Source organism: Mus caroli, chromosome 4 (assembly GCF_900094665.2).
Source record: "Mus caroli chromosome 4, CAROLI_EIJ_v1.1, whole genome shotgun sequence".
Classification (NCBI taxonomy): Eukaryota; Metazoa; Chordata; class Mammalia; order Rodentia; family Muridae; genus Mus; species Mus caroli.
Window position 1 is genome coordinate 52,261,041 of NC_034573.1, and position 14,683 is coordinate 52,275,723.

Genomic DNA, 14,683 nt, shown 5'->3' on the forward strand with positions numbered 1-14,683 from the left:
AAAAAAAAAAAAAAAGATGTTCTGCCTTAGAGTGTCAAATATCCAGCCAAGATTTAATTCTGTGTGTAAATTTGAACAAGCCTATCCATCTTATTAATAAAAAATTGATTTCCTCATAAATAAATGGAAAAGATGTATGTATAGCAGAAATTGTTTTAAATGAGTTTGATTTATTACCAGCAAATGTTTGCTCTCCATATCTATTTCATACATACACAGTCAGTCACATAAAAAAATTTCAAACAAAAAGAATCACAAAATATATATCCACAGTCACATAAAAAAAAATTCTCAAACAAAAATGATTTCAAACAAAAGGATCACTTAAAAAAGTTTAAGAAGCCCTGCTATATGCCACCTCATATGCTTCTCAGTGGAAGCTACTCTCAGCCACTACCATTATCTACCCAAACACTGCAATAGAACAAACTAAGGTCCATTAAATTAATTTCCTTATTTTATTATACCTCCTTGCACTTTCTTCTTAGAGGAAGCAAAGTAAAATACATATATCAGTTATAAAGTTTTATGGCATTTTCACTATTTCTATCTTATAAATGTTATTTTAACAACCTGCATGCATTCAACCTTCTGGGCACAGAAGCACACACCTGTAATCCGCAGTAGGCAGAGACACATGGTAGAAAGCCTGGGCAGTCTAAGCTATCTAACAAAACCATCTCAAATAAGCCAGTTATGAATACCTCAGGATTTACATTTTAAATATATATACAGGATCTCACTATGTAGCAAAAGCTAACTGAACTAATAAGATCTTCCTTCTCCTATCTCTCAAGTGCTGAATTATGTGACATGAGGTATTCAGGTGTTTTTATTTTTCAATAACTGTAAGACATGCTATAATGACTAAAGTTATAACATTTCTAAATATATTTTCTTCTTCTGAATGATGTTAGAACATGAATTCCCAGATTTACTGTGTATGTGTATATGTGTGTGTATATATTTATTTATTTAATGACTCACTGCTCAAATAAGACATAAGATACAGTACTTCCTCAGAAATTTAAATGGATTTACCATTTCAATATAAGTGTATTTAACCATAGGTACAAAGTACTCATTTTCCATTGATTTTTATTTCATACACAGATTATTCCTCTAAATCTATCTACTATTTGTATCTCTTTTCAATGTAGATTTAAGTTTTACTCAGCAATTCTTCCATAAGCCTGGTTTTTACTATAACAACCACAATACATACACATTCATTATTAAAAGTGACCTTAACTGGTCTGAGACGAAAGAAAAATCAAAAGTTAATTATTTCTTGGGTCTATCGTTTTCAACATTAACTTTCAGTTTATTTGCCTAGCGGAAAATTTTTATTTCTTATAATGGCATTCCTAACTTATTTTAGCTTTGAAATACATTTTCAAATAGGTTTTTTTTTTTTTTGGACACAGAATTTTGCTCGTTGGTAAACTTTATTAACGTACAACTAAGAACGTGTCCTAGTTTCCTAAGCTGAATACATCATTTCATAAAACCCTGCAAAGGTTTGAGAACTCTGCCTTTTGATTTTGAAGCTTATCAAGGAAGTAATTACCTCTGCTTGCTTTTCAACTCCAGGTCTGCGGCTGTCGCCACACTATGGCGTGTGTCACTAGACGCAATCACCAGGTGGAGAACGGCTTCAAGTTCAGGCACCTGCTCCGCTTCTATGAACTTCACTATACCCAATTTGCACTGCAGATAAGTGAAGGGAAGGAGAAAGAAGGGTCAGGGAAACAAAGAGCACTCACTAAAGCTAATTAACATAACAACACGGTCATAAGCCATGGATTAATGCAACAGTAGAGCTCCTACTTAGGTTTATAATGTGCCAGACACTACACTAAACATCTTAACTATTCACAATTTCATTTAACCCTCACAATCTATGAGGTAGATATAATTACAGACACTTTTAGATGAAGAAACTGAGGCAAAGCTTAAAACATTAAACTACACAACAAATGATGACAATAGGCTTCAAAGACAAGTCTCTGACAACAAAACAACAAGAGTCTCTCTACTAGGCCACACGACCTTCCTAGAGGGATAAGGACTTAACATCTCTGCCCGCATCCTCCAGGTGAGAAGCAATACATTACGAACAAAGTGTCTGATAGATGCTTGTGAGAAACATTTTGAACAACTCACATTTCAGTTTTACTCTACTGTTAACATATACATATTTTTAAGACTAAAAATAAAGAAAATTATTTCTAGTCACTCCAAGTGCAACTCAATCCAAGAGTAGTGTTTAAACTAACATACTCAATGAAGCACAATAGATTTTAAGAAGAACTTTCCGAAATGTGAAAGAGCTATGAACTTCACTGCCAATCATTCAGGGACAAATACACCTGAAAAGTAAAATTTTATCCTCACTTTAAAAACCAGTTACATAATAATTCTCAGATGTATGAATTAGGAATGATAAAATATACAATTATTAAATGAGAAAGAAATTTTTAAAAATTAAATGGAAAAAAATGCCAATAAAAAAGTGTAGCTGATGACAAAAAGGCCTTCTCAGTATAATTTAATTATAATAAGAAATAGTTTGAAAGGTGGAGGAGTCATTAACGTAAACTGCAAAGGGGATGATTATAAAAGTCAAATACACAATACATAATGAAAGTGTACTAAAAACTAAAAATGACAAGAGTCTCAACAATAAAACACAAGTTAAAACATAAAACATAGTTAAATTTTACACAAGCAGTAAAAGGGCAGATTTTTCTTTAATCTTCAAAGACTACATAGTAAAGACTAAACTATTATGTGGCAAATAAAAATGTATTATATAAAACTGTTCACACACAGAGGAAGAGAGACAGAGACAGACAGGAGGCAGAACTGGAGGCGGATTGTTATACTGTCTCCTTGAGGTGCTGTGGACTGAACTCACGACCCTAAGCCTGGCTGTAGGCACTCTTATCACTGAGCATTATTTTGGGAGGTTTTGTTTTGGGGGGCGGGGGGGTGGTTCTTTTCTTTCCTTTCCTTTCCTTTCCTTTGAATCAGGGTCTCAAATGAACTACGCAGCCAAGAATGACTTTGAACACCTTGCATTTCCTTGCCTTCACCTCCTGAGTGCTGCTGGATTACAAACATGCACCACCATGTCTTAGTCATGGAGTGCCAGGACTCAACCACGGCTTTATGCACGCTAGGTAAACTCTCTCATCAACTAAGCTACATATCCCGCACCCTCAATTCTATTCCTGACTACTAAAACCTTTACCTTTATAATCAGAAAAAAATTAAAAATATGTTTTAATTAAAATAAGAATGAGTATATTTAGCCAGGCATGGTAGCACACACCTTTAAGCCCAACTCAAAGGAGGAAGAGGAGGTGGACTCTGAGTTTGAGACCAGCCTGGTCTACAGAGAGAGACCAAGACAGCCAGGGCTACACGGGGAAACCCTGTCTTGAAAAACTGAGAGAGAGAAAGAGAGAGAAAGTTGATTTACTTGGGGAAAAAAGTATTCAAAATTAAAAAGTTTTTGTTTTTAAAGCTAAACTATTCATTTCAGCACCAGATTATGAAACAGACAAAACATATACAGAAACCTTTAAATTCAGCAACAATGACCAACTTAAGATGATAAATGAACAATAGCAGTAACCAGTACTCTCCAGTATATTCAGCTTTAAGCTCACAAAGGACGAGGCTAAGAGTCCGGTATCAGAAGAGAGACCCTGGTGAATCTCAAACCTTCCGTGCCTCATTAGCTGCTGTGAGGATGAAATGAGATAGTATACTAAAAGTGCCCAGTATAGTGCCTGCCATAGCTCACACTCATTACAGTGGTTTCTAGACTCACACTACGGCTTAAGGGGAGGAGGGAGGAGGTAAAAGGTGTATAAGCATGAAGTAAATCTAATCAATTATAACCCTCATTGAATAGAACACTACATTTTGAGTGGCAAGAATGCCCCATTTGCTTCTTTTTCTCTCTCCTGAAAACACTTTTGTCAATGATCACTTACATTCCCAAAAAGAAAAGATCAAATCATTGAGACTGCTATGGAGAAATAAAGGAAGGATTGGAAGACTAACCCATGTTGCTTGAATTCCAAAATAATTACATACTGATTTCTGTTCTTCCCTGAGGTGCCTGGTGACAGACACAGGGAGGCACCTTCTCTGTAGAGCACCAGTCATTTTTAAAAGCTGCTCAGAGAACATCTGTGTCCTGTTTAAATCCAGAATAAAATTCTTAATGCCAATTTTAAAACCCCAAGAAGAAATATAAAAGGGAGTCATGCTTTTCCCCACATTGTCACTTGTGAAGTATAGAGGTTCCTCACTTTACACAAAATGTACAGCCCTAAAATATTGAATAATGAAAGATAAATTGTATTTTAACTGCATCAAAGGAACTACATAATTAAGACCTATAGTTATAAATTAAAATGACAGAAAACTAAATTTGCTCAATGTAAAATAGGTTGTGCATAGTACTTGAAAGATGTGAACACTGTTAGAAAGACATACGCTCATTTCCCACTCCCCCCATCCCTAGGGCTTTAACAAATAAATGACAGAGGAAAAGAATTTGCTCCTTTCCAACATACTCTTTATAGAGAACTTGACTATACGGACGGGAATTGCTCTGCACATGCTTCCAGGAACTTCACAGGGGCAAGTGTTCAGGGTCAGTACTCCTATAAAGAGCAACTGTGATACCTGTTCCAACTGTTCAGGTGTCCACGGGTTATCACCAATAACTCGCTTAGCTGCATAAAAGCTCATTCCTGGGGGAGGCTGTGGGATTCCAGAACCTCCCCCACTGTTTGAAGAAGAACCCTGTGATGATGATGAATTTTGGCGACTCTGGGATTCATTTAACACATATCTGAAAAGAAAATAAAACTTTAACTCTCTATAAAAACATGTGAATTTGTGTATATATACACATATATACATAAAACACTCACACTCTGTCGTTGAACAGTATTATGCTAGAGCTATGGTTCTTAAAGCTTTGGGTCGCACCCCCTTTGGGAGTAAAATGACTCTCTCACAGGGTCACCTAAAACTATTGGAAAACACAGCTATTTACATTACCATTCATAATAGTAAAATTACAGTTATGAAGAAGCAACAAAAGTAATGTCACAGTTAGGGGTCATCAAAACATGAGGAACTCTATTAAAGAGTCACTTTTAGAACCACTGTGCTAGAACAACAACTAAAATAAAAATTTCCACGTAAAAATCACTTTTGTACTTATTTTGGTTTTGAAGACAGGGTTTCTCTGTATAGCCCTGGCTGTCCTGGAAATCACTCTATAGACCAGGCTGGCCTGAAACTCAGAGATCCACCTGCCTCTGCTAGGATTGAAGGCATGCAGCAACACTATCCAGCAATATTTAAAAAAAAAAAAAAAAAAAAAAAAACCTCAAAGGTATCTATCTATCTATCTATAGATCTATATATTGTCAGCAAATTAATCAGAAGAACCTATCACTCAAGGCAGTTATAAGTGAACTACAAAATGTTTATGCCATTTCCAGGTACATATTATTATCTGATGAGTTAGTATAGACTCACTACATTTTGATTTTTTTAATGACAAATACAGACATAAGCCTATTGACCCCACAAGGCTTATGGTTAGTATTGTTCTATGCTCCAAACAAAGCTTTTACAGTTTTTTTCCTTACTTTGTAACTCACATTAGAAAACTCACTGAAGCCTCTCACAAACTGCCTCCCATACAAGCATGTAACATTCTAGAAGTTAAAACTAAAGTAAGCCGGGTGTGGTAACGTACGCCTTTAGTCCCAGCACTTGGGAGGCAGAGGCAGGTGGATTTCTGAGTTCGAGGCCAGCCTGGTCTACGGAGTGAGTTCCAGGACAGCCAAGGCTATACAGAGAAACCCTGTCTCAAAAAAAAAAAACAAAAACAAAAACAAAAAACAAAAAAAACAAACAAACAAACAAAAAACTAAAGTAAAAGGCGTCAGTCAGGGCCTGGCAAGATGGCTCAATGGTTAAAAGGCATTTGCCACACAAGCCTGACAACCTGAACTTAAGTCCTGAAACCCATTAAAGGTGAGAGACCCAACTCCACAGAACTGCACTTCACTCATACTCTGTACACATACAAAGAATAATAACAAAGTTTTAAAAGTAGAAAAATTTGAAAAAAAAGAAAAGCATTTTCTCATTCTATATTCAAAGCTCCTTGTTGTGTCTCCTTGTTATTGTTATCTGACACACTTTTTAGCTTGTAGAATAGAAATAAGACCTCTAATAAATTTATTTTTCATCCAATTAAAACTATTATTCCTCATAATCATATTTATATTTTATATAAACAGTTGAAATCCCTTTAACTCTATACTGATATTAATTCTATACTGATAATAGATCATAATAGATACTAAAATTCTCATTAAAGAATGAGAAGCTTGGGAGCTGTTTTGGTTTAAATGAGTTCCCAATTGCTGGCGCTTCTAGGGGAGATTATGTCCCCATAACCATAAGGTGCAATTCTGCTGGAGGAAGAAAAGTCACTGAGCGTGAGATATGAGAGTTTATAGCCTCACCCCACTTCCAGTTCACTATCTCAGCTTCTTGCCTGTAGTAAAGGCCCTGAAAAATCAAGCTATTAAACTAGAGGGGCAGAAGGAGAGCCAACTGGAAGAGAAAGAATCATACAGCCTTAACCCTCTTGTCTCTGCACTGAGGATAGATGCTATGCAACTCCATGTGCATGGTTGTCTATGTACATATATCCTCGAGATCAGGGGAAAACGGAATAAAAGTAGCAGTTTAGAAAATATCTCTAGCAACAAGACCAAATCAGTAGGCTAGTGTCAGACCACAATCTGGAAACCAGATTCAAAAGCCTGATAAAACACTGCAAGGGGCTGAAAAACTATTAAGAAAGAGGAAGATGTCAACAATGTGATAAAAACACAAAGTACTACACAGGTAGTTCTTGGGGGCTATGAGGGACACAGAAAAATAGAACAAATGTGTCTACACAAAATAAGAAATGTCTGTAGCAGACACTGAGTTGACATCTGGCCAGTAAGAGATATTTTCCAAGGTGACTTTGTTTCTCTGTAGAGAAATGTCCTAAAGTGCTCCATTATCTTAAAGAATAAGGTGGAAGTACTTGGAGGGGAGTATGACCACTGAATACATGTAATGCTGGCTATTGAGAACCCATGGTTCTAAGATGTGCTTTAAAATCTGTGCAAAAATCAGGCAACTCTCCAGCACTGTTTGAAGACGTGAGAGAGATAAGCAGAGTCCACTGATACGTCTGCATAATGTAAATCACATTTTGTACACTAAAGAAAGTGAATCAAAAACAAAGCTATGAGAACAAAATTGTAGGAAGAGCCAAACAGATCCACAACTAAATGGTAGAAGTGCAAAAGAAATTTCAAGACATCAAGGAAAACAGAACAAGGAAAGCTGGACATGATTTCCTGATTTCCTAAGGTACACAGAGCTAGGAGACCCAACATTTACTTCAGCTGGGGACTGGTGAAATCTAAAAATGACAACAGCATTACTACATCTATACAGCCAATATGTTAGCAGAGCTGGACTTTAGCATTTAGTACTGATGCAAATCCTCAGAGATGCATTACACATAAGCTGAGCCATTTAAAGTAGCACACAATTTCCACAGAGTAAACGCTGGAGACAACACTGCTTGGCTCTGTCATTTTTAACTCACCCATAAGGCATCAGAAGGACGTCTAGCATAAAGTCCAAGAGCAGCTGCACAGTCTTTGGTTTCTCGGCGAGATTAAAAGGAGAAGCTGATTTGGACGATTCAGCCGGGTACTTCATGTGAAAAAGAGTTGGTATTAGGAGATGCATTAAGCTGAAAGAAAAATTAAATTTATTGCAGCTAGTTTATAAATCAATTTTATACACGCATAAAAGATATACTTAATACAAATTGGCAATTATATCAGGAGCTATTCATTTTTTATACCAATTAGGAACAAAGTCTTAATTTAGGGAGTAGCCTTGATTTCCTAGTCCCTAGTACTCAGGAGGCAGAAGCAGGTAGATTTCTGTGAGTTTAAGGCCAGCCTGGTCTACAGGGTTAGTCCCAGGATACCCAGGGCTACACAAAGAAACTCTGTCTCAAAAGATATAAAAAGACAAATAAAAATAAAAGACTCAAATATTAAGCTAGGCATGGTGGTGGTACATGCCTTTAATCCCAGCACTCAGTAATTTGAGACCAGGCTGGCTAACAGAGCAAGTTCCAAGACACACAGAACTACACAAAGAAACTCTGTCTCAAAATAAAACAAAAACAACAAATCTTACAGATTTGAACAAAGATCTCAAAGTATTAAGTGATAACTGGCTCTTAGCCAACATGGTTCATCACTTTAAGAATCTAGAAAAGTGTATATAAAATAAACTTGATTTTACCAGAAGGTACTTCATGTTACATTTTAGATAAAAGTAAAGTTCAACATGTTCTTTCAATAAAAATGTGCTTCAATTATTAATTTGATTGTAAACACCTGTAGTCTTTTATGCAAGACTTCTGAGGCCCTGCATTTGATCCCCAAGACCATTATCAAACAACTGATTGACTGATAAGTAAGCCAGAACTGGAAACTTTCTAATTGACAGATCTGAAATAAAGATATTTTCTCTAAGCCCACAAATAAATGTTATAAAAGGCTTTCTTTTTTTTCCAGTGCTTATATTAATAATACCCTATTGCTTCCAAAAATTGTTGAGAAATGTTTTATCCATCAAGACAGAAATGATTTAATGAAAAATGTTCTTTTTAGTTATTTAATGCATACATGGGTATTTCATCTACATGCCAAGTCTATACACTACAAAGATAGCTTAGTGCCCAGAGCCAGAAAAGGGTGCTGGATCCCCTGGAATTGGAGTTAACAAATGGTTGTATTATGTGGTTGACAGGAATGAACCTGGGTCATCTGAAAGAGCAGACAGTACTCTTAACTACAGAGCCATCTCTCCAGATGAAATGAAAGAAAAACAAGTCAATGAAATAGATTTTTAACATCACATAAACCACTTTTAAAAAGACAACAAAAAACGTGAAGCAGTTAAATTTAGGAAAGTGTCAGTCTTACATATTTTTTTGTGTTCATATAAAGAACTTTATAATGCCACTAATAAAAACAGTAACTAAAATATCATAGAAAATTCAACCTTCCTTCAGGTAAACAACCCCAAGCCTTTCCATTTGCCAAGTAAAACCAAACTTGACCTGTATCTGAAAGGCAAAAGTTGTTGACTCTTACAGATGGGAACAGGTAAGCGAGGAAGCCATACCTATCCTGCTGTGGCTGAGGTTTCCCTTCCATGGCAGTAAGAAGCGTAGGGGCCAGCTCACATTGTTTTTCCACTGGCAGGCGAGGATAGCCCATCTTAACATAAATTATAGTAAAATTCTAATGCAGTAAGAGAAAGCAAGTGAGTATGGAGGGGAAATTCCATTACAGAAAGTTATTCTTACAACACAATCATCACAAGAGTCACGCTCTGCTTACTACAGCCTATCCAAATTACTCATCTCAGGGAAGACCCCAAGCACAACTTCTTCTTAAAGTCAGCTTCTTACGTAAAAAAGGTAACTTAACCAGAAACAGTCATATGTCAATTACTACAGCTAGGAAGAAGAAAGGCATTTAGCCTATCTAAACCTTTATAATACACATTATCAGCAGATCTCCTGGTTTGCTGCATTAACCCAAGATCACATGTTAACAAATCCCAAGCTTCCATTTCACAGGTCAATTACTAAAACCATCTTTAGGAACTACAGCACTATGTGGTTCCTCAATCCAGTAACAACTCAGCAATGGATGGCAGGTAATTCAGGGAAATTGATGTTATCAGTATCACTATATATAACCCACGCAAAATTTACAACTCAAGTAAACTCATGAGTATAAATCCAGATGTAAAAATAAGATAGTTGCTAATCTGAAGGATTCTTCACAAAAATGAACAGGCATCATAAGGCCTTCCTTCTATTTGGCATAGTTATTGACCTCACTATTTGTATTTGCTTAAAGGAAAGATACTGTCTTATAATGAAACAATATGTAGAAAATAGACAAAGCACCTCCAAATAAAACTGTGACTCCTGATAAAACAATCTGGAAAATTTTGCCCCATTGTGAAAAATTACAAGAGCCAGAAAAAAAACACTATTTGTCATCATATAACATCAACATTTTTTAAATTTTGTTTTCATGAAACGGAATGAAGAGGAATACTTGCCAGTCTCAAATTTACTCCACTACAAAAAAGGATATCTTTTGAGTACACACATCAGAAAGAGTATTGCTAACTCTTCTCTCTTTCAGATTTGTGTCATATACTAAGAATCAAACTACTGTTACTTACATAAAAGCAATTACATGTATTGGGTAGGGATATAGCTCAGTAGAAGGTTTACCTTGCATGCAAAGGGCCCTTGACTTAATCCCCAGTACCAAATTTTTTTTTTTAAAGTATACATATTATAGAGTACCAATGTGACATTTAAATTTATGTATACATTATATATTGCTTCTATTAGGTTAAACATACCCTTAAATATCTATCATTTCATTAAGGCAAAACCTTGAAAGCCTTTTTTCTAGCTTTCTGTAAGTTATCTTGTTGTTTCAGAGTTCATATTCAAGAAGAGCATCCCATAATTTGTTCAGGCTATTCTTGAACTTCTGAGCTAAAGCAATACTCCTGCCTCAACCTAACAAGTCCTACAGCACACTGGGCGCCTCTAAACGCTGTTTGTATGAAGTACCCATTACCTGCAGTCACTCTAACTGGGCAACCACAGCACATCACAAGTTCCTGCTCTCTAAACTTAGTACCTAGCAATTAATTTTTCCCCAACTTCTGATAATCAGTACTCTACTCTTAATTTCTTTGATATTAACTTGCTCAGATTCTGTATAAGTAAAATCATTCTTTTTTATATTAAATACCTGACAGTCATTTCACCAACATTTCTTTGCCCAATAAATGGCCATTCATTACCATGTTCCTATAACTTCTTTAAAGCAGCATTACCTGTGAATCAGTACTCCATGAAAAAATAACATATCATTTACAAACAAAAAAACAACTGTTTCAGTTAGGAATGGTCTAAGAATGAAACTTTTAAGTTTGCCAATATACATTGATGGCATCAACTAAACACTGAGAAGACTGACATAAGGCCGCCCCTGCCCCCGGCAAAAAAAATCCCAAAATAACTCTCACCGTGACAAAGGAAACTGCAGCAGGGTCCTGGTATTGAACCAATAGTGTTTCTACTGGAAGCTGTATTTTGGGGCGGCTTTTTATACGTTTATTCAGATGGACCAGCAGTTCCATTACCTAAAACAAAGACAGAACTAGAATTACCAATCATATCTTAAAAATAAATTCATTTCTTAGATATTACTTATTTTAGTGGAAAGTAGCTACTTCTTTCTTTTAAGGAACATAAAGTTTATAATGCAGAAAGGGATGTATCAGAATCAGAAACACAGTATCTACATTTTGCAAGATACCAAGATTATTACAATGTAAAATACAAGATTCTACTGTCTCTAGATATACTTGGTTGGCCAAATAGGCGTACTTGGAAGAAAATGTAGTAGGAACACTGAGTTCTAGGGAATAAATTTCAAGGAGAAAATTGGTTTCAGAAAAGGAACTGGACCTAATAGAATATGGCAAATTATATCTATCTGAAACACAGAGTGGTAAGAATTCATAAAGTTAGGATCTGGATTATAACAGAATTTAGCAAAACACGGAAGTATGTTTATTTTATCCTAAAAAATCATCTAAAACCACTAAGAGAATTTAAGTAAAAACATAAAACCTCCCTCCTCCCCTAAAATGGGAAAGAAACAAAAGTAGAAATTAACACATCAGCAATTCCTGTGGAAAGAAAGGAAAATATACAAGTTTCTGATAAATGACCACAGTCTTACTCCAATATATTATGTACTAAGAAGAAGAAAATGAACACTGAGAAATGAGATTTTTTTTTAAATCTCTCCCAAAGGAAAGACTGAACATTTTAATTAAGGGCTGCATCCATGATATATCACTCCTAAAATATGCACTGAAGCCTCAAAGCACACATTAGTGAAAGCTACCATTTTGAGTGACTAAATATAATGCTGATACGATGTTTTTGGATATGCCCTTTGGTATATGTATGCGCTTACTTTTGTTGGATATAAATCCAAGACCAAAGTGTTTGGTCAGTAGGTTATGCACATGCCCAGTTTGAACAGATACTTTTACTTACTTTCCAAAATGAACATAATATTTTACAGTTCTCCCAGTAGTATTTAAGAGTTCAAGTTGTTCTACAGACTTGCTAACTAAACTAACATCAAATACGGTCAAGCATTAACTTCCTTGTATTCTAATAATGCTTACCAAACAAGTTAATTATAACGGAATTCTACTTAGCAACTCTCATTTTCCTTAAATTAAAAAATGCATTCTAGCCAGGCAGTGCCGGCACATGCCTTTAATTCCAGCACTCAAGAGACAGTGACAGGCAGATCTCCGAGTTCAAGGACAGCCTGGTATATAGAGCAAGCTCCAGGATAGCCAGGGCTGTGACATAGTGAACCCCTGTCCTGAAAAACTAAAAGAAATAAATAAATCCAAGATCTCTTTTATATAGTTATGAAAGAGGAAAACTGCATTATAAATTTGTGCTCAATATCTGTCTGTATCTTTTATTAGCAATACTGTTCAAATGACAATTATTATTACACTGGTTCTATAATTTATAAGGCATAACAGTGAACAACATATACTATAAAAGTAGAAATACCTATCAAGACTCCACTGCCTAAAAATCAAAATACCACACAAAAAAGTTCTACTACTTCCTTCAGAGTCATTTTTAACCTCTATTTACTTTGGCTGGCTTTGGATGAATTAAATTTACTTTTGTAAATATAGTTAAAAAAAAAAAAACAATTAACATGTGTAGCCATTACACAGAAGGAGTACCTTGCAGAAACCAGATTAATTTTGAAATTACTTGTCTATTAAGTCTTGATTTATAAAGAATATTGTTAGTCATGTGATATAAGGCAACTTACCTTTTTTGAGTTCCAGTTTTTTCATCTATAAAATAGGAATTATTAGAGCACCTATACCTCACAGAATTATTAAATTGAGACATCAACCAATAATTGTGGCTATTACTATTAATTTCAGGATCATTTTTCCTATTTGAAGGACTCAAATGACAATTCTTCAAAGCTACAGGATTGAATAAAAAGATCTATCAGAGTGGCACAATGTTAAAGTCTATCAGCTTTAACTATTGTTTCCTTTTTCCCAGAAGTTTTCAAGTTTGCTTAACAGTATCCCTTTGCTAATAAAGATATACATAAATATATGTAACATACTATAATCGCTAATGTTAAACTTGTACATCAAAAATATTAAACAGGAAAACTACAACCAGAGAAGGCTGTAATCCATAACTACCAATATATAAGACTAGAAGACAGATTCTCAAGATATAACTGTAGAGTGTTAACAGCAAATAGTCTCAGGGCATGCTCAACTCCACATTCAACAAACAAGACTATAACTTTTTAATCTTATGAAGGGTTTTTCTCAGAACACAGAATACGCTTTAGATCAGAGATGTAAGTCAATGGCAGAACACTGCTTCTCTTACACAAACGCCTACGTGGTAGCCATCCAAAGTACCACCCACCACACACACCAAAAAAAAGTTTACAGTGCTCTCAGTCCACCATGTAATAAGGACATTTTTGCAACAAATACTTCAAAACTAAAACCAATGTTCTTACTAATAATTAAGTCAAAAATAAAAGCCAATACTGCATACTGTGTAACTCTAAGGTCTAACCAGAACACCAAAGACAAGTTCATAAACAGGCTTTTATTCATCCTGAGCATTCTTGAAAACATAATTACTGAAAGAAAATTTACTTTAAATTTTAAATCTTGGCTCACCTATTCATTATTTGATCATTTAAAAATTCATTAACTAGCCAGGCAGTGGTGGTGCATGCCTTTAATCCAAGCATTTGGAGGCAGAGGCAGGCAGATCTCTGTGAGTTTGAGACCACAGAGGGAACTCTAGGACGTCTACAGTGTCTAGGAGAGTCTACAGAGGGAACTCTGGGACAGTCAAGGCTAAATAGTGGGGGGAAAAAAAATCAATAATTGAGCTGGGTGGTGGTGGCACACACCTTTAAAACCAGTAATTGAGAGCTGAGGCACACAGATCTGTGAGTTCAAGGCCATCCTTGTCTAGACTTCCAGGCTAGCCAGGGCTACATATAAACACAAATAAAAATAAAAGCTCATTGATCATTCTAAATTTAGCTTGTAAAATGTAGGCAAGAAAGAACTAGTTCATATTACCCTGTATAAACTTACAACTTCTTAGCACTTTTCTTAACACATAATCATTATTACACTGTCATGTAGATAAAAATCTTATATGAGAAAAAGAAAAATAATTTGAGTAAAACAGAAAAATGCAATTAACAAGAAGAAACACCTAATCACTGGTTTGTCTTTTAAAACAGCTCAAATTAAGGGGCTGGAGAGATGGCTCAGCGGTTAAGAGCACTGACTAATCTTCCAGAGGTCCTGAGTTCAATTCCCA

General features: G+C 35.4%; 1 protein-coding gene across 4 annotated transcripts in view; it reads right to left on the reverse strand.

Annotated features, from left to right (window-relative positions):
• Positions 1–14,683, reverse strand: part of Ecpas (Ecm29 proteasome adaptor and scaffold) — a 118,551-nt gene that overhangs the window by 72,881 nt on the left and 30,987 nt on the right. For all 4 annotated transcript variants that reach the window (XM_021159333.2, XM_021159335.2, XM_021159332.2 and 1 more), the window contains 5 exons: positions 11,272–11,388; positions 9,328–9,446; positions 7,724–7,873; positions 4,708–4,876; positions 1,571–1,710 (listed from right to left, as the gene is read on the reverse strand). In XM_021159333.2, coding sequence (XP_021014992.1) covers positions 1,571–1,710; positions 4,708–4,876; positions 7,724–7,873; positions 9,328–9,446; positions 11,272–11,388 — 695 coding nt within the window. The remainder of the gene's footprint in view (positions 1–1,570; positions 1,711–4,707; positions 4,877–7,723; positions 7,874–9,327; positions 9,447–11,271; positions 11,389–14,683) is intronic.